Genomic DNA, 25168 nt, shown 5'->3' on the forward strand with positions numbered 1-25168 from the left:
TCCCTGTCTCCCGTGTCATTCCCTCTCTCCCATTCCATTCCGTCTCCCGTTCCATTCCCTGTCTCCCGTGTCATTCCCTCTCTCCCGTGCCGTTCTCGCTGTCCCCGGCGCGGCCGGACGTCGCCACCGTGTGGCCCGCGCGGGAACTGCACCGGCCCGGCCCCCGCCTGCTCCTCCCGGGATCTTGGATCCCAACCGCGGATTCTGTGTGTCCTGGCATCTCTTCCAGGTGCTGGGGTGGGCAAACAGGTGGGCCCTGGGCCAGGCTGTCCCCATTTGGGTTGCAGGGCACAGGCCTGGCCGGGTGGGTCAGTCCCTTGCTGGTGCAGTGGCCAGAGACTCCCCCCTGCAGAGGCTGCCAGAGCTTCACCCGCTGCCCTGCCCTGGCACTGGGATGGGGAAGGGGTGCCCAGGCCCACTGGGGACTGGCAGAGCCTGAATTCCCCCACAGCCCAGCCAGCTTGGCGTGCTGGGACCTGGGGTGGCCCTTCCTGCTGGAGCGTGGCAGATGTGATGTGTCCTGCCATTCCCAAGGACGGGCGCTGTGGCACCCAGAGTGCTGTGCCTGTGACAGGTGCCAGAGCAGCAAAGCCGAGTCCTCACCCCCTCCCCTGGAGGGGGCACCGAGGGCTATGGGCACAGGGCAGCCCAACACTCCTCTTCCCTCCCACCCATGGATGAGGGTGAGCCAGGGACTCCCTCCTGTGCCCCCACAGCTGCCAAGCTGACAGGGAGGTGACAGTGACAGGGAAGGTGACAGCAGCCATTCCTGGCAGCTCTGGGAACCCAGCCACAGAGCTGAGCTTGGGGCTGCAGGGGGGCATGAAGGGGCATGAAGGCTCCTGGGGACAGGCAGCTGCCAGGGGCTCTCATCAACCCCAACCCCCCTTGTCTTGCCCCACAACAGAGCCCCAAACTTGCACTGCTGAGCTCTGAGGGGCACAGAGCACCAGGGACAGCGAGGGCAGTGCCCTCTGCAAACAGATCCAAGATCCCTGGGTGATCTCCAGGCAGTGCAAAGCACAGCTGGTGTGTGCATCAGTTTTCCTCCCAAGGCTGGGGGTGCAGTGGGATGGCACTCCCTGGGACTGGCAGCAGGTTATCCCACTTTTCTGCAGACAAAAGCTTTTTATCCCTCTTCTGGCCAGGCGTGCCATGGAACAGCTTCAGCTCTAAATCTTTGGCACTAAATTAATCCGTGGCCTTGTATCCTCTTACCCATTTAATTTACCCCCTGCAAGCCTCTGCTCTGCAGCAGGGGATGATGGATCACAGCTTGGGATCAGTCCTTCCCTCAGACTGTGCTTCTCCAGGAGCTGCTGGGGAGGGCGCTGGTCCCAGGAGGGGACGTGCCCGCCCAGCCCCGGGGGATGAAAACCCAAAGGTGCTGCCCTGTGTGGGATGAGGGGGTTGGAGATGCCAGACCCAGGACTCCCACCTGCCCCCCAGTGCCCGTGGGGAGCTGAGGACACGCGGCACCAGGGACAGACGGACCCCGCACGGACAGATTTACTGAAACAGCCGGGACCTAGCGAAGAAAATCAACTGTTGGCTTTAATTATTGCGTACGTCTTCGTCTCTAGGGCTAGGAAAATCTCAACTGGTAAATATACATTTCATCAGAATGCCTTTGGCTGAAATACACCATCAGCACATTCTTCAAAGTTACAACAAAAGTCTTAGAAACGTTAAAAAGGGATTTTTTTTTTTTCTCCTTTTCCTTTACTAAAATAAAGGAGTGCACACCCCCCACCCCCACCCCCGAGACAAGGCGCTAGGACGGACAGACGGGAACCTCTTGGCTGTGCAAAGCAGAGCAGCTGATTACAGTAACAGAAGAGAGGTCGGGGCAGGAGTGGGGAGGCGGCGTGGCGGGCTCAGGTCAGCATGTCCCAGAGGCAGCAGCAGCACAGCGCGGTCCAGCAGGCCGTCAGGCAGGCGCTCTCGCCCGTGTCGTCCCTCCGCCGCTCCTCCACGACGTACACTGCGGGCACACAGGGGACACAGGGGACACAGGGGACAGGTCAGTCACACAGCGACGCCGAGAGCGGAGTTTTCCCAGGAGGGCCAACCCCTCCCCATCTGCAGGAGCCTCTGGACTGGCACTGCTCAGCCTGTTCCCTGACCCCGCTCCAGCCCTGACACACACACAGCCGCCTCCTCCCCCTGGATGACCGGCCCTTGCCCCAGCTCTGTCCCTCCCTCCCGCGGGTAAGGGGACACCCAGCACCCGAGGCACAGCTCAGGACACCCTGCTGGCCAAGGGGCGAGTGCCCAAACGCCGTGGGTGTCACCTAATGGACAGGCACCGCCCCAGCTCTGCCCCCCTGCGCCGAGGGCTGCCCAGAGGATCCCAGCAATCCACAGGGATTTCCTGCACTCTGCCAGCTGCCCGAGCACACAGGAGGGAGCCCCGGGTTTGGATGGAGCTCTCCCAGCAGGGTCTCCTACCTGAGGCCAGTGTGCTGCCTGCTCTTTGTGCCCCGAGGCCCATTCTGGGCACAGGAGCAGTTCACCTTTGGTTCCTCCTCACTGAGCCTGGGCTTTCACACCCAGAGCTGTGGCAGTCTGAGGGCAGGCAGGTGACCCTCCTTCCTGACAACTTCCTTGGGTCTGTTTGTTGTGGTCTGCACGGAAAACGTGCCCTCACACAACCTGCACACGTGGTGGTGGCAGGAGACAGCTCATGGCATCAGCCTGGCCCTCCCACGGGCCTGCTTTGTGCCCAGGAAACCATTCCTGTCACTGCTCCAGCCCTGCAGAGCCATGGGCACAGTGACCCTCCGGCTCACACGTTGCCAAAACCCTGACAGCACCAGGTGGGGAAGAGAGAGGGACAGCCCAGTACCCCCAAATGTCTGCCCTCGGGTCCAACCTGCGCCCCAGCCCCAGGCAGTCTCCCTCTTACCAGCAGGAATAACAGAGGGGGCATCCGCTGTGCAGGCACAGCTCACTCCCTGTTTTCCATGGGGAGGTGACCCAGGGGCTCAGCCTGGGCTTTTTTTATCCCTGGTGGATCCAGGAGCTCTGAACAAGCAGCTTTTTGGTGCCTTTGTTTGCTCTGAGAAGGTCCTGTTACAAAGAGTGGAGGGAAAACACCCCCCAAATACTCTGAGAGCCCCGTGCAAGATGGTGACATCCCTGTGCTGGAGCCCTGAGGCAGCCCTGGCTTCCAGCTGGCTGCCAGGTGCTGTTCAAGCTGTCCCCCCTCCATGGGGAGCTGGATTGTTGCTGCCAGAGCACTGCCATACCCAGAACTGAGGGTCCTGGTGCCCGCAGACATCCAGACCCACACAGCAGAAGGAGGCTGCCCTGTGCCCGTTACCATCAGCTGCCCTGCAGGCACACCAGAGCATTTGCCTGAAGTATTTATGATTAATCCATTAGAAGTTTGAAGCAGCTACAGCCAAGTGTCAGGGACATGCCGACAAAGCATGTTCGAGGCATGTACAAAGCGCTGTTACGAAACACTCGCTGAAATATTTAAGGAAATGGCTTTTCCAGGCTCAGGGCTGTGCAGGGGGAGCCGGGTGCTCTCACCACGGCTCAGCTGACTCGTGTTGGACGCCGCCTCTCTGCACAAGTGGGTCACAGCACCTACAGGCATCACCCCCCTGCCCTGCCAGCCCTCCAGCACCTCTGCTGGGGCTTGTGCTGGAAAGGGCTGCTCTGAGCCGGCCAAGGCACAGGCACAGCTGCCCGTAACAGCTGGGGGCAGGACTGGGACAGGGCAGGGGGCAGCAGCCGTGTCAACACCTTCCCAGGACTCATTAGAAGTTTGGGGTGTGTCTTTCTCTGGTTCATTCCCTCTCTTCTGCTAAAAGCTGGAAGTCATTTAAACCAGCAGCACGCTGTGGCACCAAGCATCTTCCTGCAGAAAGCCTCTGCAAACAAGCTGTGTTTTTCCCCGTGGAGGGGGGCTGGGGTACTTCACCCAACCCACTCACCTCTCAAGTTCAAGGAACGCCTCAAAGACAATACCTGAAATACAAGTCTGTGCCTTCCAGTGCAGAGCTCCTCTCCAGAGAGAGCAGGTCTCGAGGGGGAGCTGGTGCAACCACTGCTGTGCTCTGAGAGCACACACCGTCAACACTGGAAGCTCTCAGACTTGGAGAGCACCTGGGCAAGACTCTGAATAGAAACAACCACCCCTCCCTCTCAATTTGCGTTTAACAAAGCTTTCTCTGAAGCCTCATCAGTGCTTCAGGAGCTGCAGGTCACACACCAATTGCCAGAGGGATTTTAACCATAGTTATACAGCATTAATACTGAAAAGCTTTTCTCTTCAATCCCTTGGGTGTGGGGCTTGCAGAGGAGAGGAGAGGAGCAGAACAGGTGAAGGGTGGCCCACTGTTCACCTGCAGCTACCAGAGTGCACAGGGCAAAAACCAGCTCCATGGCAGGCTGGAGGAACTGCTCCTAGCCCAGCCTCTCACTCAGCTGGAGACATCCTACACCAACCTGCTCATTTTGGACACTGCAGCTGAGTGTTGGCTTCAGAGCACCAACACAGTCACACAAGTACCCAAGGACAACAAGAGCAGGTGGCAGCACCTTCACACACTCCCTCAGCCCGTGCAGGAGTGCTTTATAAACACAGAGGGCCCCCTGTCAACAGCACAAGAAGGGACAGTGGATCAGCACCCCAAACCTCCTGAAACCATTTTTGCTGGAAGGTCTTCCACTGCACATTACTGTTCCAAGTCACCCCATGGCTTCCCAGCTCGCTGTAACCAGCAGCATTCCACTGACAGAGATCAGGTTTCCTACTGGAACAGCTTTGCCTACAGAACCCAATCCCAACTCTGCCAGCAAAGGCAACTGCGGGTTTTGTGCAGTTCTTGTCAGAAGCCCGAGTGCCTCCAAGCTAAAGCCACCCAGTTTGCTGTGGGGAGCCCTACTGGGGACTCCATCAACTGCTCTGTAGCCCTCTTTTGCCCACAGCCAGGCACTCCAAACACCTCTAGGCACACAGGGTCCTCACCACTATAAGCAGAATCCCATTAACCCTTTGGACCTGACGTTCCCCAAGAGATGTGAAATGAGGGAGATTTCTCTCAGAGGCCCTGGACAGCACTCAGTTCTGGCCTCAAGTCTGGAGGCTTCCATTGCTCTTTTCTAAAACAGGATGGGAGAGGGTATAAGCTGAGAACACCCTCCCACCTTCTAATCAGCCTTAAAGAGCCTAGACCACAATGAATCACCCCGAAAATGGTAGCACTCCCTGTAATCACACAGCGCTGGCCTGCACAATCCAGTGCAAATAACTCCCACTTTGTTTTTAAAACAAATACTACAATACCTTCTCATTTCATGTACAGTCTGCTTTATCTTGAGCATACACATTTTGTTTCTTCTCATGCCTAATTGATATGTTAATCATTAGCTCCACGAGGGAAAGGTATGAGCTGTACTTTTCACCTGCTTTGGTGTAAACCAAAATTACGACCTTATACTGCGGTGCTTCACTGGGTCTGCAAGGATTGCAGCACCAGGGCTTTGATGCCAGAGCCAGCCCATCCCAGCCCATCCTATCCCAGGGTCTGGAGCACACCAGAGGAGGCAGCAGCAAGGAGTTACCAACCACTGCCACTGCAGACCACGAACCCTTCCCGTGGTATCTGAGTGGCTGTTTGCCATGGCAACAGCTGGGCAGAGCAGAAGTATTACCTAACACCACAGTCTCGTCTGGGAGGGAGCACGCAGCAGAGGAGGGACCCATGAGCCTTTTCCCACTTGTCACTTTTAAGGGGGTTTTATCACAAACCACTTCTGTACTTGAGAGCTTTGTTTTCACTTCTCCAGCCAGCCAGCAAGTCTTGCTTAAAAACGGCTTAAAACAACACCACTGACACAAGTCCTTGGAAAGCCTTTCTGTTCAGGATGGAGGCCAGAGAAAGGAAAGCCAGCACAAGTGCACCCAAGGGATGCAGCAGTGACAGGAAATCAAGTGTCCCTGAGCCCCCTCTTCCAGGGGCACTCTCTGGGTTTGCAGGCCCAGCTCTGCAGGAGGAAGGAACTCCCTGACCTCCCAGACAGCCACATCTGCTGGACTAAACCCCCCACACAGACAGCAAGCACAGAGGAAGAGACTGCAGGGCTGGGGAACGAGGACTAAAGTTTTATACAGCCCAGGCCTCCTCCCTTGACCATTAGAACTCCAGGGCACAGCCTGGGCACTGATGAGATCTAATTCCCTTGGCAAGGAAGGCATTTAATTGTTCTTTCTCCTCTCTGGGGGTATTTGCTCATGCTTAATGGCTTCAGGCCCGTAATTTCGTGGCCCCCCAACTCCTTCCTGCCCAGAGGCTTTCACTGTGTTCACAGTCTCCACCAACACCACACTCAGATTTCAGGAAATACCTCAGCACACTCCTGAAACAGATACCACAGCCAGATGGAAATACAATAGCCCACTTTCAAGCAAAAATCTTCCAAAGCTGCAAAACACTCAGAGCAAGTTTCACAAGCCCCAGCCCCAAACACAAACTGCTACTGCCAGAGCCTCCTGAGCAGAAACCAAGTGCTGTGGGAGCAAAGTGCCCGTGAGCACAGACAGTTCCACCTGCAAATCCCCTCTGCCACCAGGCAGCTGCGGCTGACCCAGCCCTGATTTCAGCCTGGCTCAAGCAGAAATAACTGATCTACATCCACCCACACTGCAATCGGACCTGCCCTCTTTGCTCATGTCCAGCAGGTTGAGAAAATTCCTGCCCTTCCATTCCCGTAAGTCTGAGCGGCTCTTACAGTCACCCTGGAGAGTTGTTTCAGCCTTCAGGGAGCTGAATAAGTCCAACATTTCGGGGAAATCATTGTGCAGCTGTGCCAAGAGAGCACTTTTCAGAGCCAATGCTGCGTTGGCTGAAGTTGTTCCCCTCTCACACCGCACGGGCACCGAGCACAGGACAGGACTCAGCGGCAGCTGCGCAGATGATTTTCTTTCAGCTGAGCTCAAGAGCTGCAATGACACTGAGTTTCCTCACCTGAGCACACAGGGATGGTATAAAGAGATCCTTGAGACAATGGAAGTCATTCCAATGAGCATTTATGGTGTGTTGATGGGCCCAGGAAGGATTCAGTGTCCATAAAAAGCAAGGCTACAGGCACTCCTTACAGGACATCAGCACACCTTCTGTAGTGAGTGCTCACTCAGGTCTCTGCAGGATGCCAGCCAGCTCTCCAAAGCACTGTAAACCCCAGCACAGAGGTCAGAAAGTTCACAGGAAACGTGTCATATGAGGAACAAGCTTCCCCTCAGCTCAGAGATACAATAATTCAGCCTTCAGACTCTTCAGCTTTCCTTTAGACTACAAGAGATGAGAGACATCCCCCCCACCTACAGAATTTGAGACGTCCCTCTAATATTTTTTTTTAAAAATCAGCAAAATCTTAATTTACTGTCAAAGCAAGGAGATGTTTTCAACCTAATCAACTGCAGGGCTAAGAACGGCACAGTCCTCAGCCTGAGGCACAGTGTTTACACTGAAAACCTAAACAAGACCTGGCTTGGAGGCATTTACAAAAGCACAGACCTAAGGATCTTGCAAGAGTGTTCTGGGTGACAGACAGAAGGAGGGACAAAGTCCAAGTGTTAAAGCAAGGGGGACATGCCACAGTGAGCAGGGCAAAAAGGCTCTCCCTGCACAGTCCCAGGGCTCGAGCACCACAGTCTGTGCAGCGCTTGGAAAAGACTGTGCAGGATTTGCTCCTCACCCAGCCTGGAGCCCAGCTGATGAGGACTGCCTGGAACAGCAGCCTCATTGAACCCAGCCCACAGTGGAGCCAGCCTTGGCCTCCCGAGGCCGGTTTGTCTGAAGCGTGTTTTCAGATACCGGACCTGAACTGGGAGTAATTTTCTTTGCACCAGTTTTTTATCAGATTAGCCCCTTCCCGGGGGTGAAAAGCAGTGAAGGTGAGGTGAGACATCAGCCCTAGAACTGCACTGTTTGCCAGCCAACAGCCCCTGCTGTTTGTGCAGCCAGGGACAGAGGGAGGGATGATACAGCAATCCTGGAGGAGAGAGAATGCTGGGTTTTAAAGCACACTACAGAACGAGAAGCAGAGAAGAGGACAACTGCCAAGTGAGACTTATTTTTTTTGGCAGGACTCCAGCATCTGAAGTTGGAAGGTCCTGAAGGTATAGGAACAGTTAAACTAAATGCTCCAACAGACTGCTTGGAAAGGATCAATAGACGAGGGAGAAATCCTGCTGCAACTGCTCCTGCTGCCCTCCAAATTAACTTGTGCTGGGGAAGGCTCAGCTCAGCAGGGTTGGAGATGCGAAGGGGTAACCACTGAAAGGCACCAGAGAGCCTAATCAGAGTGACCTGGATCCCCTCCTTTCCACACTGAGACAGGTAAAGAAAGAGGAAAAATCCCTCTGGCAGCAGGCAGTGACTGTATCTAGGTGACCTGTTTATTCTTGCAGCTGGCCAAACATCAGGAGGCAGACAGCATCACTGTGACTATTACTCTTATCGCAGCCGGCTTTGCTACAAGTAATCAACCTCCAGAAATAAGATTTCCACCCTGCGTGTCCAATAGGTCAGACGCAACGCTGAGCTCTGTTTGCCCTCGGTGCCTGCTGGCAGAGCCTGGCTCCCTCTGGCACAGCAGGGAGCAGCCTCATCCATTACCTCGGTATGTATCAACAGGGAGGGCGGGGTGGGGGGGGAAGAAATTAAGCTGGACGGATTGCTAACATCAGCTCGTTCTTTCAAAAATCAGTGTGTCACTTCGGACTTTGCCTCTTCCCACTTCTTTTTAAAGAATGCCATTATCAGCAGCGTTACACTTCACCTCCAGAATTTACACAGACAAGAAAGTACCAGCTCACCAGTCAGCAGTTACTGCGGTTTCCTCGTGCCAGTTGATAACAAATAACGAAACTACTGGTGAGGAAAGGAGATACTTCGTGGAATGAGAGATTTTCTTCCTCCCAAGCAAGCCCTGCTGCTCAGGAAGGTGCTGGTCCTTACACCGTGCTCCACACAGGCACTGAGCTCCTAAAGCTGTGTGTTTCCTGCTGTTGTTCTGGGGCAAGAGGGTTCCCTCTACCCACAAGAAAGCGCTGTGTGGGCATGTCTACTGTATTCCAGGAACTCATGCCTGGATGGACTTTGTGTGGACAGACAGCAGGAAAACTGCAGACAGAGATCAGCACGTCAGTTCATGGCGTGAGGAGGCTGAATCAGACACCCTTAAGAATAACGTCCCTCAGGCTCAGCATAAAAGTTATCGGCTCTAAAGGTAAAGGTCAAGTTGTTTACTGCCAGTAAAAACCAGCCAAGTCAGCTGTCAGCCCTTGCAAGATGTAAGAAGTGGGGTTTCTGTGGAGACCTTGGTATAGGTGACCTGGGCAAGCCCAAAAGCCAAATACCCAAAAAACAAAAACCCAAACCCACGGCCATGAGGTCTTCTGTGCCACCTCAGCAAGTCACCCAGGCTCTCCAGCTCACTGCCCCTTCACCTGGAGAAGAAGCATAAGCTTTGAGGCCTTTCATGCCCTGCAGAGTTGAGGTAGCTGGGAAGGGGGTTGTGCAAGCTTGGACACACTGGACTCCAACCCCTCTGGGAGAAGGGACCAAGGAACACCAGCTGATGTGATCTCACTCTCCCACAGTGCTGTAACACATGGGAGTCACATGGCCACTGCCACTAAGTCTCAATGTATAACCACAATTTTTATGTAAAGCATAAAATCTAAACTTCCTCGTTTTCCATGTGGACATAAGTTTGTTCAGAAATACTGATGCACCGCTTGGAATAGCTTAATTCATTAAATTAAGCAAAGTCATCTAGGAGAGCAAAACATCTGCTCTGGAAGGGAAGCATCCACACAGCAGCTCTTCCCAGATAAGTGTTTGGAAACACCACAGGAACTGCCAAGCCCCATGAAATCGTGCCCGACCAGCAAGGCAGACTGCAATGACTTGATTAAACTCAGACATAGATTTTTTTGTATTAGAGGTTCAGCCACACCAATAGATATGTGGGCACTGGTAGAACAGATTTTCAAGAAGTTAGCTTTTTTAGGGGCATCCATTTAAATCAGATACTTCTGGAGGCGATCCCTGAACAAAGCCTTATTGAAAGCTCTCCTAGACGTCACAGGACAAAGATCAGGTTCCAGTCGGACAGATTGGCCAAAAAGAAGCAAAGTGTGTGTGGGGGGAAGGGTGCTGAACAGAAGGAGAATCAAGAAAAAGCTTTTGCAGACAAACACTAAGTTACAGCCCTGACTTTATTTCACACACATTAATAAAGGTGTGTAAAACAAACGTGTGCCATCCAGAGGGACCTGGACAGGCCAACACAGCAATGTCCTGTAGCTGGGTGGGGGCAATCCCAAGCACAAACACAGAGAGCAGCCCTGAGGAGAAGGGCTTGGGGGTGCTGGTGGACAAGCAGCTCAATCTGCCCCAGCCATGTGCCCTGGGCTGATCCCCCAGCGTGGGCAGCAGGGCAGGGGGGATTCTGCCCCTCAACCCCTCAGGTGAGACCTGACTTGCAGGGCTGCTTCCAACCCTGGGGAACAACAGCACAAGGATGTGGAGCTGCTGGAGTGAGTCCAGAGGCCCCAGAAATGTTCCAAGGGCTGGAGCCCCTCTGCTCTGGAGCCAGGATGGGAGAGCTGGGGGGGTTCACCTGGAGAAGAGAAGGATCCAGGGAGACCTGAGAGCCCCTTGCAGGGCCTAAAGAGGCTCCAGGAGAGCTGGAGAGGGACTTGGGACAAAGGCCTAGAGGGTCAGGACAAGGGGGAATGGCTTCCCACTGCCAGAGAGCAGGGTTAGATGGGATATATGGAAGAATTTCTCCCCTGGGATGGTGGAGAGGCCCTGGCACAGGTTGCCCAGAGAAGCTGTGGCTGCCCCATCCCTGGAAGTGTCCAAGGCCAGGTTGGATGGGGTTTGGAGCAACCTGGGCTGGTGGAAGGTGTCCCTGCCCATGGCAGGGGTTTGGAACAAGATGAGCTGTAAGTGCCTTCCAACTCAAACCATTCTATGATTCCATGACTTTTTTTACACCCACTTCAGCAAAAGTAGTGTGAATTAGAGGCTCCCAAGGTGAGTTCAGAGACCACCCATGGCTACAGGAAAGCAGTTCAAGGCCAAGACTTACCAGAAGATCTTTGGTTTGTGGGTTAGAGTGCTGTTTCTGCAGAACTGCAGTTGTGTTTGCTCAGGTTTAGCAACAAACCCATCCCTGCTGCAGCACTGGGCTCTCAGGCAAAGACACACTCAAACACTTGGCTACTTCTCCTCTCCCATTTCCCAGCCTGTGCTGGTCCACAGGTTTGTGGGAAGAGCAGAGGACATTCAGTGTCATCAGTTCCCTGGTCCAGTTTGAGATGAGATCCTTCAAGCCTCCAAGGCAGCAGACCTGGCCCAAAGTCAGGCTGTCCAAGGCAACAATCCCAGTCTCCCTTCAGCTTCTGCCCTTTTTGTGGCTGTAGCAGCAAAGCAACACTGGCACTTACCAAAGATGTTCAACATGGGAGACTAGGAGATTTTCTCCTGCCCAGTACTGAGAAATGTCTCTCAGCCACCCCAAAATCATGTGCATTTCCCAGGGAAAACCCTGATTACACTTGGAGCTCATGTGGTGGAAGTGGTGGGAAGCAGCACCACGCTGCTGCCTCTTACTGCGAGGCAGATTTTTCACTCTGTTACAGAGGAAGCAGAACTCATGATTTACACTCAATTCAGGTTCTTATTCACTCATACCAATTGTTCACTGCTTAAATTTGGGCACTCCTGATAGACCTACACCACTGCTCAAGGTCCCTGAAGAGTCCCACCTCTCTCAGCTTCTCCTTGTATAAAGGTGGAGAAGCTCCAGTCCCTTAATCATCTTCTCAGCCCTCCTCTGACAAATGGAGCTTGTTGCAAGCACTGCAGTGAGCCCCACGAGAGCTGTGGGTGCCAGAGCACACCGACATGCCATATTGAGGGGACGTGGCACACAGATGGACCAGCCAGCTGCCAAGGGAAGGTACATCATCCTCCTTCCCTTCCCCAGAAATCTGGCTTTTTCCACAGAGTGATAATAGCTTCAGAAAAAAAACCAACCAGAAAGCCCAGGAATGATTAGATCACTTGGACAGAGAGTGATGGGCTGAAGAAAACCGGTGCCCATTAATTCAGCAGGAACTGTACATCTGAATATTAAGAGCTTTAACTGTGCAGCCCTTGGTTGAAACTTATCAGCCAAGAGACAGGTGGAGTGAGACTTGTGGCAAACCTAAACCCATCAGAAAGCCTGTGTAACAACCTCAGCACAGGCATTCCCTCAGGGACCAGCATTAAGGACTTTCAGCAGCACCTTCCAACAACCAGAGAACTGCTGGAGACTCGAAGGCAAAACAAAAGCAGGAAGACAGGCTGTAAACAAAACCACTACTTCAAAGAAAATCAAGCTGTAAACAAAATCACTACCACAAACAAGTCTTCACCTCTTCCCACCCCCACCCCCCCCCCAGCCTGGTTAGGGCCAGGCACCAGCGGCTTCAAGGTCAGCGTGTCCCGTGCAAGGACGCAAACGTACCTGTGTTTTTAGGCCCATCGGCGTACACCGGTCCCGGGGGTGGAGGTGCATTTTGCCATCCATACTGGGGATATCCTTGGTAACCCGGCTGGCCTGGCTGGTAGGGCCCGGTTGGCCCGGGGGGGTACCCGGGGTAGGGGCCGGGGGGACCACCCGGCTGCTGCGCATAGGGTGGGTACGGGGCGGTGGGGCCCGGGCCGGGGTAAGGAGGAGGATTATCGTAGTTCATGTGGGATGCAGAGTCTGCCCTGCAGAGGGAAAACAAACAGGAGAACGGGTTTGCTTTGGCCTGCTCATCACGCCGGTTCCATCGCCGACTGCTCCCCAGCACACCCCGGGAGAGACTGACCTCAAAATACCTGGTCAAGCAGCACATTTGTTTTTAACCCTATCACAGGGGCAGAGAGTGAGGTGAAGTGATTTTCGTAAGTGACATGAGTTTAGCTCAGCGGGAATGACGTGCTCCTTTCCAGTCATGCATCAGCTGCTCACCCTAAGTCTTGCAACAGCAAAGCAACATCCTCTGTTTCCACTAATGATTAAAGCACTTCCAAGAAAGATCTGGAAGCAATCACTTCATGTTTCTGTCAATATGAGGAAAGAAAAGCAGCCTGTTCCAGACATATTTGATAGCCTGGACAGGAGAAAGAGCGAACACAAATGTCCATTACATTTCTGCTAATTACTAAAGCATCCAGCCCAGCACTCTGGAGCAAGGCTGTATGTGAATAATTTCCTGATGGCACTACCCCGGCACATCGTGTATTCTCCCAATCACACACAACTGAGTCATTAAAGCAGCCACAAGGAATCAGGGCCTTGGGCTCAGCCTCATTCAAAAAGCAACATTAAAGACACCTCAGAGAGTTGATACTCATAAACCCCATCTCACGTATTACTCATGACACAGCCATCAAAAGACAAGACTGTCACAGTAACACAACTTTAATAAACCTCTAAGCAGCATGACTAAGCAGACCATTTCTTACATTAGGCTTCTGGAGCTTCTCCCTGTCTGAGAAGCAGAAGTGGATATTAATGTACCACGTGCTCAGGAACCTTCCTGCCCGGAGCAGCTGTACCCTGCCATTTCCTTCCCCTATTACAGGGTGCAGACGGGTCACCAAAATTCCCCTTTGTTGCACACCTCCTCCCACACGCCACAGGGAGAAATACCAGGAGCATAATTTGTCTCCACTGCGACTCCAGTGCTGCTGGAATGGAGTGGGAGAGGCTGGCCAGCAGGATCCTCTTTGGATGGGTGTTGGGAGGGCAAGCAGCGGGGTCAGGCTGACCTGACTGCTCAGCACTGAGCTCCCACTCCCAAAACGGGCAGGTTTGAGCCCAGAGAGACCATCAGCACACCCAGGAGAGCTCTGGCTGACGCAGAGTGAAGAATTTCACCTTTGTAACGCCACTGGAGCCCAGCGTGGCAGAGGCCAGGCAGGCCCAGCCCCCGGGGTTATGTTTAGCTGCAGCAGTGCCTGGCAGTGTGGAGAGAGCTGTTTGTTTACAGCTCGCTGTTTCATCACCTCAGAGTGCCGGCTGTGCCTCCCCAAGGAAGGATCCCGAGGCTCTCCCTTATTTATTTACACGCTGCTCCTGCAGCACCACAGAAACAGCCCTGCTGACCCCACAGCGTGCCCAGGAGAGCACTGCCCACACCAAGGGCTCCAGAGGCCACTCCAAGGGAACAGGGCTGCTGTCCCTCCCAGGAGGGCACCGAGAAGCCCTCGAGGCTCAAAGGCTGCAGATGTCACCCACCTGAGCTCATTCTAAGGCTCCTCGGGCCGTGCAATCCGGGCACAGTCACAGACTCACAGCATGTGCTGAGCTGGAAGGGACCCACCAGGATCATCCAGTCCGACCCCTGGCCCTGCCCAGGACACCCCAACAATCCCACCCTGTCCCTGAGAGTGTTGCCCAAACCCTCCTGGAGCTCTGGCAGCCTTGGTGCTGTGCCCACTGCCCTGGGGAGCCTGTTCGGTGCCAACCACCCTCTGGGGGAAGAACCTTTTGCTGAGATCCAACCTAAACCTCCCCTGACACAGCTCCAGCCATTCCCTGGGTGCTGTCCCTGGTCACCATAGAGAAGAGATCAGTGCCTGCCCCTCCTCTGCACCTCCTGAGGAAGTTGTCCCAGCTAAGGCAGTGCTGTACCCTGCAGATTATATCTTTTAATGCCTTTGTCAAGACTTTTAACTGCTTAACCAATGCCAGGGATTAGAGGAATTTTATTTATGGGGGTTTTTTTCCACTGCTAGGCCAGCCAGACCACTTAACTGCTCACTTAAAACAGACAAGTACAACATAGATTTACCTGGAGGCTCTTTAACCACTGCACTGCAATGCAATGCCCCTACCGAATCTCCAGCAAGGAAATTCTCCCTTCAGGGAGCCTGGGAAAGGCAGGCAGCAAGCCCTACAACTCACTTCAATGCTACCAATACAGAATTGGGACATAATGGGTCACTAATGCTCATCTAACCCAGAAAATCATCCCGAAATAGCATCAAAAAGCAAGTTCCCAGGGAAGAGAACAAGGCCAGAGCGAGTGCTGTGTGTGTATACTACGTACTATTGCATGTGGCAGAGTAACCATTTGGTTATATATATGTGTATATATATATGGCATATATAAGGCATGACTGTTTTTCATAAACCTTAAGAGCCCCCCGGGCTCAGCTTGCTTTGATGGTCACTGCCAAGCTCCAGCACACGGAGTACTTCAGTTTTCCAAAGCTTTTCTACCTAAGAGGACAGTCAGCTGAGCCCACCCTTTCCAGTGAAGTTCAGTCTTCCCTTCAAATGCATCAGTTAATTTATCTGCATTCAATGTCATTGATATTTGGGTGCCTACAGCCAGAGGGATGAGTAAAGAAAACTGCACATCAGCAGCTCTGCAGAAAGTCTGAGAAAGAAGGAGTTAATCCAATGGCTTCAGCAATCAGGGGAATGGCAGCATAGGAAACAAGAAAGAACTAGTGGTGGTCTTTGTTTAAGAGCTCCATGTCAAAACAGTTTCAGAAGAGGAGGCAGGTTTGGAGTGGAGGCAATGACTGAGCTCCTGCCTGCTGATATGGGACTGGGACTGAGGGGAAAAACTGGCCAGGGCCTGCTAAAGCTGGACAGATGCTTGGGCAGAGACCTCAGAAAAACAAGAGAACAGTGGAAAACACAAGGAGAATAAGAAGGGCATATTCCACTGGGGCAAAAACTTTCCTCCTCAAAGCTGAGGGTAAAGTAACACAAGTGAGATTAGGCAAGATGTAAAAGAAGGTGCCCAGCAAGAACACTCCAGCCAATGTACTGGAGATGAGAAAACTCCTGAAGAATTTGTCAAGGTGTTCAGCAAGCCCAGGAGGTAGTTGTAAAAATTAGGTTCTCAAAAAGAATCTTTCCTTGTCCCTCACTTCCACTGCCAGTCACTGCTACACATACATCCACCTCTACTTGCCCTTTCTGAACTGTGTGATGATACTGAGGTTTTTATCACTCCCATGAACTCACATATGACATTACATGCTTTCTAGCCTTATTTCCTCATCTGGGTACGTGTCTGCAAGGCAGAGCTCTGAATCACGAAGCAGATACTTTGCAGACACACCTGAGCTCTTAGTCAAACGTATCACCAAAGCTTTCCTGCGGGTTCCTACCCCAACTACTAATTCCATGAGAACTGCAACCAGGATCAACCCCTACAAGCTTGCATCAGGGTTCATTTCTCTGGGTTTCCCAGTGAGCACCTCTCAGAGACAAAGCTCAAAAGAACAAATCCAACCATCAAGAAAGCCCTTTGTTTTCCACGGTGCTGCAGGAGGAAGAGCTGGGACAGTCTCACTAGTGCTGAACTCGACAGTCCCTGCGCAGCCTCACTGATGCTTAACTTCATTCAGCACTAAAACCAGGAGACAGAGATTTCCTTGACTGTCACCCAGCATTTGCACTGCCTGCTGGTGGTTAACAACAGAGAAATGGCTAAAAAGAATGGCAAACCATGTTCCTCTTCCTTCCTCCCCTCCTTGCATCAGTAGTTTTCCTAAGGGGTAAGTTCATTAATACACCATTGTTTCCTTAAGCTATCTTCAAACTCCTTTGTTCCACACTGCTGGGCAAACATTATTTCCCCTACCCCAACAGAATGGCTTAAATTTTTAAACAAGCTGCTTATCATACCCCAGAGGTCACCCATAAGGTCTGCAAAACAGGAGTCACTGCAGTACAGTACAACATGTAGAGAATGCACGTGGCACTGTATGTGCAGGTACTCACTGTATGGTTGATCAACAGTCAAGAACCACCATCCTGTGTGAGATTATCAGTCTTTCTACACATGCAACCTGGCTTTGGCTAAGGCTTAGCAAAAGGTACAAGTACACAACTGTAATGCTTGGCATACACTATATATATATATATATATAATTTAACCTGTCCATTTTGGCAACCAACCCCTAGAGAAACAAATTTCATCGCTAAGCTTTGAAAGCACCTCCTTCTTTCTGGTTGCTTCACACTTATGGCCTTGTATAAGGCCAGCAAACCAAGGCAGCTGCTACAGAACTACTCAGTCACTGCTCCTGATTCTCCTCTTCCAGCACACTCATGAATTTATTATCTTACTTCTTTTATCCAGGCCTTTCTTCCCAGCTGAGGACACTCTGCTTCAGCTCTGCTCCATTCCTTGGGCAATCTTTCCACCCATCGCTGTGCCTTTGGTGTCACTGTCTGGTTTGGAGTGAGCAGCACTGCTTTCCACCCCTTTCCTAGCCCATTCCCATCCATCAAGCAAAAAACAGAGCTCAGGCTGCCCCACACTAATTGTAAATAACTGCAAGATCCTTCTAAGTGGGAACAGCTCCTGCAGAGCCTGTCACTGCACACGCACAGCCAGGACCAGCACGTGCCTCACACACATCGCTCACCCAAGGGACAACAGACTCCTCCACCATTTCACTGAGTCTTCCACTAGACTCTGAAAACCTGGGAAAGTCTCATCACCCACAAGTTCCAAGCTCTAAAACTAAGCAAAAAGAAAAAAGGCAGCCTAATTTAGGTGGCTGCCCACCACGTCACTCTGCAAGGGCAGCCCTGCAGCACTGCCTAGTCAGGAGGTAACATGGTGCAGGAAAACCAACAAGAATGAAGAAAAAACAAGGGAATGTGATGGGGAGAAAACTCTTCCTTCAGCACAAGGGCTGCCCAAACAAAGAGCCTTCACTTCCTGCCAGGATGACCCAGTTTCACCCTCTTCCCTCCTCCAAAAGGCCACGTACAAGGCTGGCACTCCCAAGCATCTCTTCAGAGGTCAGAATAATTATGGTCACTATAATTATGGCAAAGTGACTGGGGATCAGTATGAATCTGCCTCTACCTGTTGGCACTGACCTTGTTACACCGAATAGGGAATGCAAAGAACCATCTGCGCTTTTACAGTTTTACCATCTGCATTTTTTTTCACAGCTGCTAACCCACCTGCAGAGAAATACCAAACCCCTAGGGACAGCTAGCCTGCAAGTCAGATCCTTCAAATGCAATCTCCAGTGCAAGCAAATCCATTAAATCAAGAGCTGTGCACGTTGGGGGACACTGAAAGAAACAGCCCTATGAAAACAAATGGGGGATTTGTAAGTTTTAAAAAAAAAAAAAAAAAAAAAAAAGGAAATCAGCAGTCTGGAACACCAAAAACAATTAGCAGATTTTGGGGTTTTAAAGACAAGAAGTTGGGTTTTTTTTAGGATAGAAAACAAGCACCACACCTTGTGCTGCCACAGGCAGGAGCAGTGGTGTTTTGGGTATGGCAGATGTTGATTCAGCTGGTTTTTACACAGATGAAGATGGAGGGCATGGTGAGAGGCCAGACCCTGAGAAGGACAACTGGGGCACCCTGATGTAACCCACCCCTTCCAATGCCTGCAGCGCTAGGAAGTCGTTTTCCAATACAGAGCCCTAATGGAAAGTACATTTAACATCAACAATCCAGCTCCTGGCAACCAGCCTAGCATTTAAATTACATTTCATATGAACAGTATCCAAATGAAAAAAAGAGCACAAGTGGCTCTTAAATGGCACTGGCTCTGTGTTTCCCTCTCACCAGCTTATCTGCCAGGTCCATTTAGTGATTGTATGAAAGGTATGTTAAGGATAAATCGTAAGAGATTCCACTCTTGCTCAGTTCGCTTCCAGGAAAAGCTTCCTCCCTGGTTTGCCCTCCCACTTCAGCAGCAGAGTAACACTTCACCTGGAGTGACAGCTGAAGGGGGACTACACAAGAACTGTCCCCATCTTTTCTGACAAAAGGTGCTCAAAACTGCTTTACTTCATAAAATACAGGTGAAGAACCTGTACGAAGAGCAGAAGTGAAGAGCCCAGCTTTGTACTGTCAAAGTAAAAGCTAAAAACCCCCTCCTCTGTTCAAACCCAGTTCCTTCAGAGTGTCTGGAGCTCCAGGACACTCCTGATCCTTGGGAAGAGGTGTGTTTCCTCACCTTTAGCTGAGTGGCTGCCAGGCATCTCCTGCACAAGACAACTCTGCTGCCACCAGCTCAGACAGCTCTGTGGAGCGAACAGCGGTTTGGGTCAACAAGAATTCAACCTTCTGAGTTCCTGAGCTGGGTATTCCTTCTTCCTGGGAGCCTCCAAGCCCTCCAGAGGCCTGAAGTCTGCCCGTGTATGCAAGTGGAGAGGGCACCTGATCTCTGAGGCTGACACTCGTGTCCCTACAGACTGTGCCACCTCTCCAGTGCCATGGCCTGCCCTGCCTTTTCGGCAAAGCCACGATGGATATGCGCATTTCCAGGTGGTTTTGGTTTCAAACACCAGGATTTCATCAGCTTTAAAGGGCTTGTAGTCACAGCAGTTTTTGCCTCAGAGGAACTGTCCTTTGTAGAGCTTCACAGTGACAGATCTATCCTTGGCTCCTCTGTCTCCACCGAACTCTTACCAATGCACCCAGGTTTGCATTCCAGGATTTTCCCTCTACAGACAAAGTTCAACATATTTTCAACTGTCAGGAACACACAGACCTCTTCAGAAACACTACACCTGTCACTTACTGCCCAGTTTTCTTCCCTGCAACACACTGTCCACCTACGTGTTGTGTATGGCAGAAGAAAACGATGAAGCTGACACACTGTAGTTCCTGCAATAAAAATGTTGTTAAAAATTATGATAATAAAAAAACCCTAATCCATTGCCCTGTTACTGTTATTACAAGAACTGCACCCTCATGGGGAAAAATTGTCAAGTTTTTCAGACATCTGATGAAAGGTTTTAAGAACATACACTTGAACACCAGGGGACTAATAATTCTAATGACAGAAAACACCACTGCACAGCCCCTTGGGTGGTGTCAGCCATGGCACTTGTTGCTGACACGCCAGGTGAGACTCTGCCCAGAAACACACCTAAAAGCACCTTTAAACAGAAATCACTACAGAGAGCAGCGTTAACATCTTGGTTTCAGGTTTTAAATGCTTTTGCAGGCACTGCTCTTGTTCAAGTCTTTGTGTAATGTGCTGCCTCAGGTAATTCCAGAAATACATGACTATAGCTTGCTCTTCAAGTGGTGCGTTGGCAGTTTTAAGGTGAAATAAATACCAAAACAAAAATTATTGAAAACATCTGATTGACAAGTTAAACTAGACCTGCAAATAATAATTAAATAAAGCAGCTTTGTTGGTCCCGCTGAGGAGAGAATGCGAAACAAACAGTATGACTGGTAAGAAAATTATTAAGTGCAGATAATACGTTCAGATGTTACTCAGATGGTGTTCTGGCAGCATTCCAGCCACGGAACAGCAGCAGCCTTTCAGGGTAAACCTCCCCAGCTCTGATACACTGGTGGATTTGGTGGAAGATGCTCCCCAGGTTTTCAGGCAGCACGCACATCCCAGGGCACGGTTACTTTGGTGTGTGCAGACAGAAGTACAGGCATTTTCTACAGCTGAGATCTCACTGCTCAGAAGGATTGTCGTGAGAGGCTGGAAAACGGAATGAGATCAAGATTTTTTTTTTTTTTCTCCCTCACGTTTTCTCACTTCTTCTGCTTTTCCACATCCTACTTGCTGCTCTAACATGATGCTTTACTTTGCCTGTAGGGCATATGCAAGAATCCTCTTTAATGGCTGCTTGTCACAGGGCACCAGCCAGTTCCTCCCATACCAGTTGTCACCAACCCAAGAAAGCCTTAGCCTCACCTTGTCAAGAGGCTGAAAAGCTTTTACACTTCAGGGCACTGCCCTCCATAGCTGGTAAGACCAAATAATACCTCAAGAACACGTTATAATCTTAGTGTGGAAATATCCCTTTCTGATACACAAGTGACAGAAACAGCAGATTTTGTCCAGCAGTGCCTGGCATAAGGAATACAGCCAGACACTTCCAAGGAGGTCCATTCCCTGCAGCTCCCTGCAGTTCTGGGACCACAGCAGTGGGGTGGTGGCACTTCCACGTAGTCACATCCCAGTTGGGAAACGCTCCCCGGGATACAGGGTGAGGGTAGCCCGGCACTTGCCTGCCCTTCACGGGTGTGAGGCCAAGCACTTCACCCCAAAATCTGGAGGAGGCAGCCTCCCACCCACGGACAGCAGCCTGGGAGGCTCCCGGCTGCCTGCGGGAAGCCGAGCTGCTGCCGGCAGGACGCCAGGCCTGGCAACGCCGACCGCGTGCTTGAATGACTCCAGCTCCTTCCGATCCTTCCCTCTTCCCAGAAATGACAGTGCTATTTTCTACTCATTGAGCCACCGGGTTTGAGGTCAGAAGCAGGAAGTTGGGAAAGACAGAATACACACCGAGAGAGTAGAAAATATCAATACTGACGGCAGCACACGAGCCTGCTCATTCAAGGCTCCGGTTCCCACGAGAAAAAGTTTTCAGGGAGCCCTGCTAAGCTTCCAGCCATGCCACAGGGAGATCACAAACAGGGGACAGGAGAGATGCAGGCCTGCTTCTTGAGAATCCGGAGTTACACAAAAAAAAATTAGGTGACATATTCACCTGATCATGCATTAGAAATACCCCTGGGAACAGGCAGCTCCTCTGCTTCTGGCACACACAGCCCTCCAGGTACTTCCATCATCCCAGTGCAACATCCCTGCTAATGCTCATGGAACATCCCTGGTTTTCTGAGCAGCAAACCACTGACAATTTTAAATGTAACTCGGAGCTGGGTGTGGGGGGGACACACGGCAGCAAAACACCGGAGCTCTCTCCCTTGACTGATACCAGGGCAGGGGCTGCTCAGCCCATGCAGAGCCCCCACCCGCTTCAGAGCCACTCCTTTACAGGACATTCTCCTCTTCCCTGCGACCTCTGCAGCAAGGACAACCACGAGCCTCTGCAGATTATCAGTTACAGCTCTCACACCACTCAGGGAATGACAAATCAGTATTTAACAAAGATGGCCTTTATAGCACATGAATAAGAGGCAGAGTTCGTGCTACAGAAGTTTCAGGGCTTGGTAAAACCTCTGTTCTGCGCAGTGGAAGATTATTATCTAACACACACATTAATCCCTGACTGTCCCCAAAAAGCCCTGAAACAGGATCAATAAAATTTACTGTGCAAAACAATCAGTGTTCTCAGCCTCATCAGTCTATCTGAAGCAGTAATATTATCATCACCAAAAGTTTCTACAAGGAGTCAGTTTCTGTTAAAGCAACTGGTGAAAAATACCCCTTTCCTGGCACAGCAGCACTTCCCACACCTCGTACCCCATCCCTGTGTTTACCACAGCACAAAGAGAAGGCAGCTGCTCGGCACAGACACTGGAACTCACCCACACTTACTGCCTTACCCAGACTTACCCTATTTACTATTCACACACGTCTCGCAGCAAAGGCATCAGAAACAAAAAGCACCTTTTTTTTCTCCTTTCAGATAAAGCGAATCTGGGATGACTGGGACAGATCTCGGCGCTACCCCGCTCAGAGAGGATCTGTCCACCGCCACCAGAAGGGGTGGCAGACCCATGTGGCAGAGGAGAGGCGGCGAGTACCCCCCTTCTTCCTCCTTCTCCCATTTCACCGCGACATTTAATTATCCAAATGAGGTCTCCTCAGCTATAGGAACGGGAAACGTAAAATCCAGGACAAGCGTAATGGCTTTTCAAACACACCATGCGGCGTTATTATTATTATTACTATTATTATTTTTTACTCCGAGCGCTCGCTCGCGTCTCGCCCCGCACTAAACAAGCCCGGCTTTAGTTCGAGCTGTGCCCACCTGCCCTGGATGCCCTTCCGTGCCCTCCCAGCAGCACAAACAGCCCCGCCCGGGCCCCCCCGAGCCCCCCGCGCACGGGGCAGGAAGGGGAGCCCCCAGCCCCGCCACGGCAGCCGGGAATTGTCCATGAACTGGGACAACAATCGCCTCGCTGGGGCTGCGCACAGCGAGGGACCCCCGGGATGGGGTGGGGGGAGCGCCCGGGGGGCCTCACTGGTCCCCCCCCCCCTTGCACCGACCCCTCCGCAACGCTGTCACCACCGCCGGCTCTTCGCGGCGCGGTGGGTCCTGCTGCTCACCCCGAGCCTTCCTCCTCATCCTCCTCTCCATACTCCTCATCCTCCCCAGCCCCAGCGCGACCCCCGTGCCCGGACCCGCTCCCACCCAGGCGCGCCAGCTCCCCCCGTCCGGAGCCGAGCGGAGCCTGGCCGTGCCCTGCCGGTGTGCCCACCCTGGTGACCCCACCCTGGTGTCCCCCATCCCGGACCCCCCGTCCAAACCCCGCCGGACCCGCAGGGACCCCCCGGTACCTCCGCCCTGCGCGACCCGCACCTGCTGCGCACCCCGCGCCCGTGACGTCACGGGCGGCGCTCGGGACACGCCCCCCGAGGGGCGGGGCGTGTGCGTCACGGGCAAGGGACACGCCCAGACAGGGGCGTGGTCAAAAGGGGCGTGGCCCGAGGGAGCGGCCAGCACGGCCCCGGGAGCTGTCCCTGTCCGTGTCCCTGCCCCTGTTCTTGTCCCTGCCATATCCCTGCCACTGCCCCTGCCCTTGTCCCTCGTCCTGTCCCACCTACTGCCACTGTCCCTGCTACTCCCCTGGCCCTGCTACTGCTCCTTTCCCTGCCCCTTGTCCCTGTCTCTGTCCCAGCTTCTGCCCTTGCCCCCGTCCTTGTCTCTGCTCCTGTCCCTGTCCTTCCTATTGCCACTGCCCCTGTCCTTGTCCCTGCCCCTGTCCTATCCCTGCTACTGCCCCTATTACCACTGTCCCTGCCCCTTTCCCTACCCTTGTTCCTGGCCCTGTCCTTTTCTCTGTCCCTGCCCCTGTCCTAACCCCTGCCCCTGCCCTGCTCCTTGTCCCTGTCCCAGCCCCTGCCCTGGCCCCGGCCGGATGAGTGAGGTCCAAGGGGCCTGAAGTTGGAAAGGTCCGGTCTGACCCACAGGGTCCCGTCCCTGCCCGTGGGGAAGGGGCTCCCTGACAGTCCAGCTGAGTGGGGGCTGAACAGGGGGTTAAACGAAGGACAGAGGGGTTGGGGTGGGCACGGGGGGGTCTCAGGGCTGGGAGCTGCCTAAGCTGAGAGAGTCTAAGCCCCACCTGGGACCCCCAGGGCCCCACTGCCCCCCGCACCCTTCTGTTCCCACTCCCCTTCTCCGCGGGGACTGGACGGGGCACCAGGCTGGGGACCAGGACCTTTGCAGGGGGGCTGTCCCCTTCTGCTGATAACAGGACACATGCACGGGAAAGATAGGAGCGCAGCGCCTGGGAAAACCCAGATAAAGCAGGTCAAGGGCGCAGGTCGGATGTTCAGTCACCATCGCTACCCCTGGCACATGACTGGGACTCAGGGTGGTGGGCAGCGCTGAGGGGACCGTGGGTACGAGGTGGGGCGGGGAAGGGGGACAGTGGGGTGGGGTGGGGTGGCCGGAGGGTGGAGCAGCGTGGCCCTGCCCCCGTGCTGGCCTGCGTGCTGAAACCAGCCTCCCTTTCCCCACATCGATTAGTCGATCTAATCAGGCCAGTTTAATGCTGGGTCCCTAATGAGGCTCAACCAGGAAGAAATTATTTGAGTTAGTTACGTGACGTGCTGTGTTCTTGGGCAAGAGAAAAACAGGATCTATTCTGCTCTGTCTGAAGAACCTGAAGTGTATCCCAAATGAAACCTTCTGGTGATGAGAGGTGTGGGAGACCTTAGAGAGCCCTTTCCAGTTCCCTGAATGCAGGGAGTGAATCAGCAATTATCGTTCCACAGCCTCATCTGCCCCAGCCGTGCTGCCCTCCTCACACAGAATCACAGAATCACTTAGGTTGGAAAAGCTCTCTGAGATCATCAAGCCAAACTGCTCCCCCAGCACTGCCAAGGCCATTGCATGTCCCCAGCTGCCACATCTACATGGCTTTGAAGTCCCTCCAGGGATGGTGATTCCACCACTGCCCTGGGCAGCCTGTGCCAGTGACTGACTGCCCATTCTGGTGAGGATTTTTTTCCAAATATTCAACCTAAACCTGCCCTGGTGCATCTTGAGGTCATTTCCTCTTGTCCTGTCTCTTGTTCCCTGGGAACAGAGCCCGATCCCCACCTGGCTCCACCCTCCTGTCAGGGAGTTTCAGAGAGTGAGAAGGTCCCCCGAGCCTCCTTTTCTCCAGGCTGAGCTCCCCCAGTTCCATCAGCTGCTTCTCATC

At 52.8% G+C, this 25168-nt stretch overlaps 1 protein-coding gene across 4 annotated transcripts; it reads right to left on the reverse strand.

The window, feature by feature from the left end:
* Positions 1-1529: 1529 nt before the first annotated feature.
* CYSTM1 (cysteine rich transmembrane module containing 1) lies at positions 1530-23414 on the reverse strand. 4 transcript variants are annotated; one of them, XM_027888611.1, is made up of 3 exons: positions 23320-23414; positions 12547-12794; positions 1530-1984 (listed from the first exon to the last, which is right to left on the reverse strand). In XM_027888611.1, exons 2-3 carry the CDS (start codon positions 12773-12775, stop codon positions 1878-1880), a joined length of 336 nt encoding a protein of 111 aa, XP_027744412.1. In that variant the 5' UTR covers positions 12776-12794; positions 23320-23414; the 3' UTR covers positions 1530-1877. The 4 variants fall into 4 exon arrangements, with proteins under 4 accessions (XP_027744412.1, XP_027744413.1, XP_027744415.1 ...); XM_027888612.1 differs by having other exon boundaries at positions 23298-23367; XM_027888614.1 differs by lacking the exon at positions 23320-23414 and adding an exon at positions 22350-22406.
* Between the last annotated feature and the right edge of the window lie 1754 nt (positions 23415-25168).

Source organism: Empidonax traillii, unplaced genomic scaffold, assembly GCF_003031625.1.
Source record: "Empidonax traillii isolate 1590-97213 ecotype Southwest subspecies unplaced genomic scaffold, ASM303162v1 scaffold242:size1152717, whole genome shotgun sequence".
Lineage (NCBI taxonomy): Eukaryota > Metazoa > Chordata > Aves > Passeriformes > Tyrannidae > Empidonax > Empidonax traillii.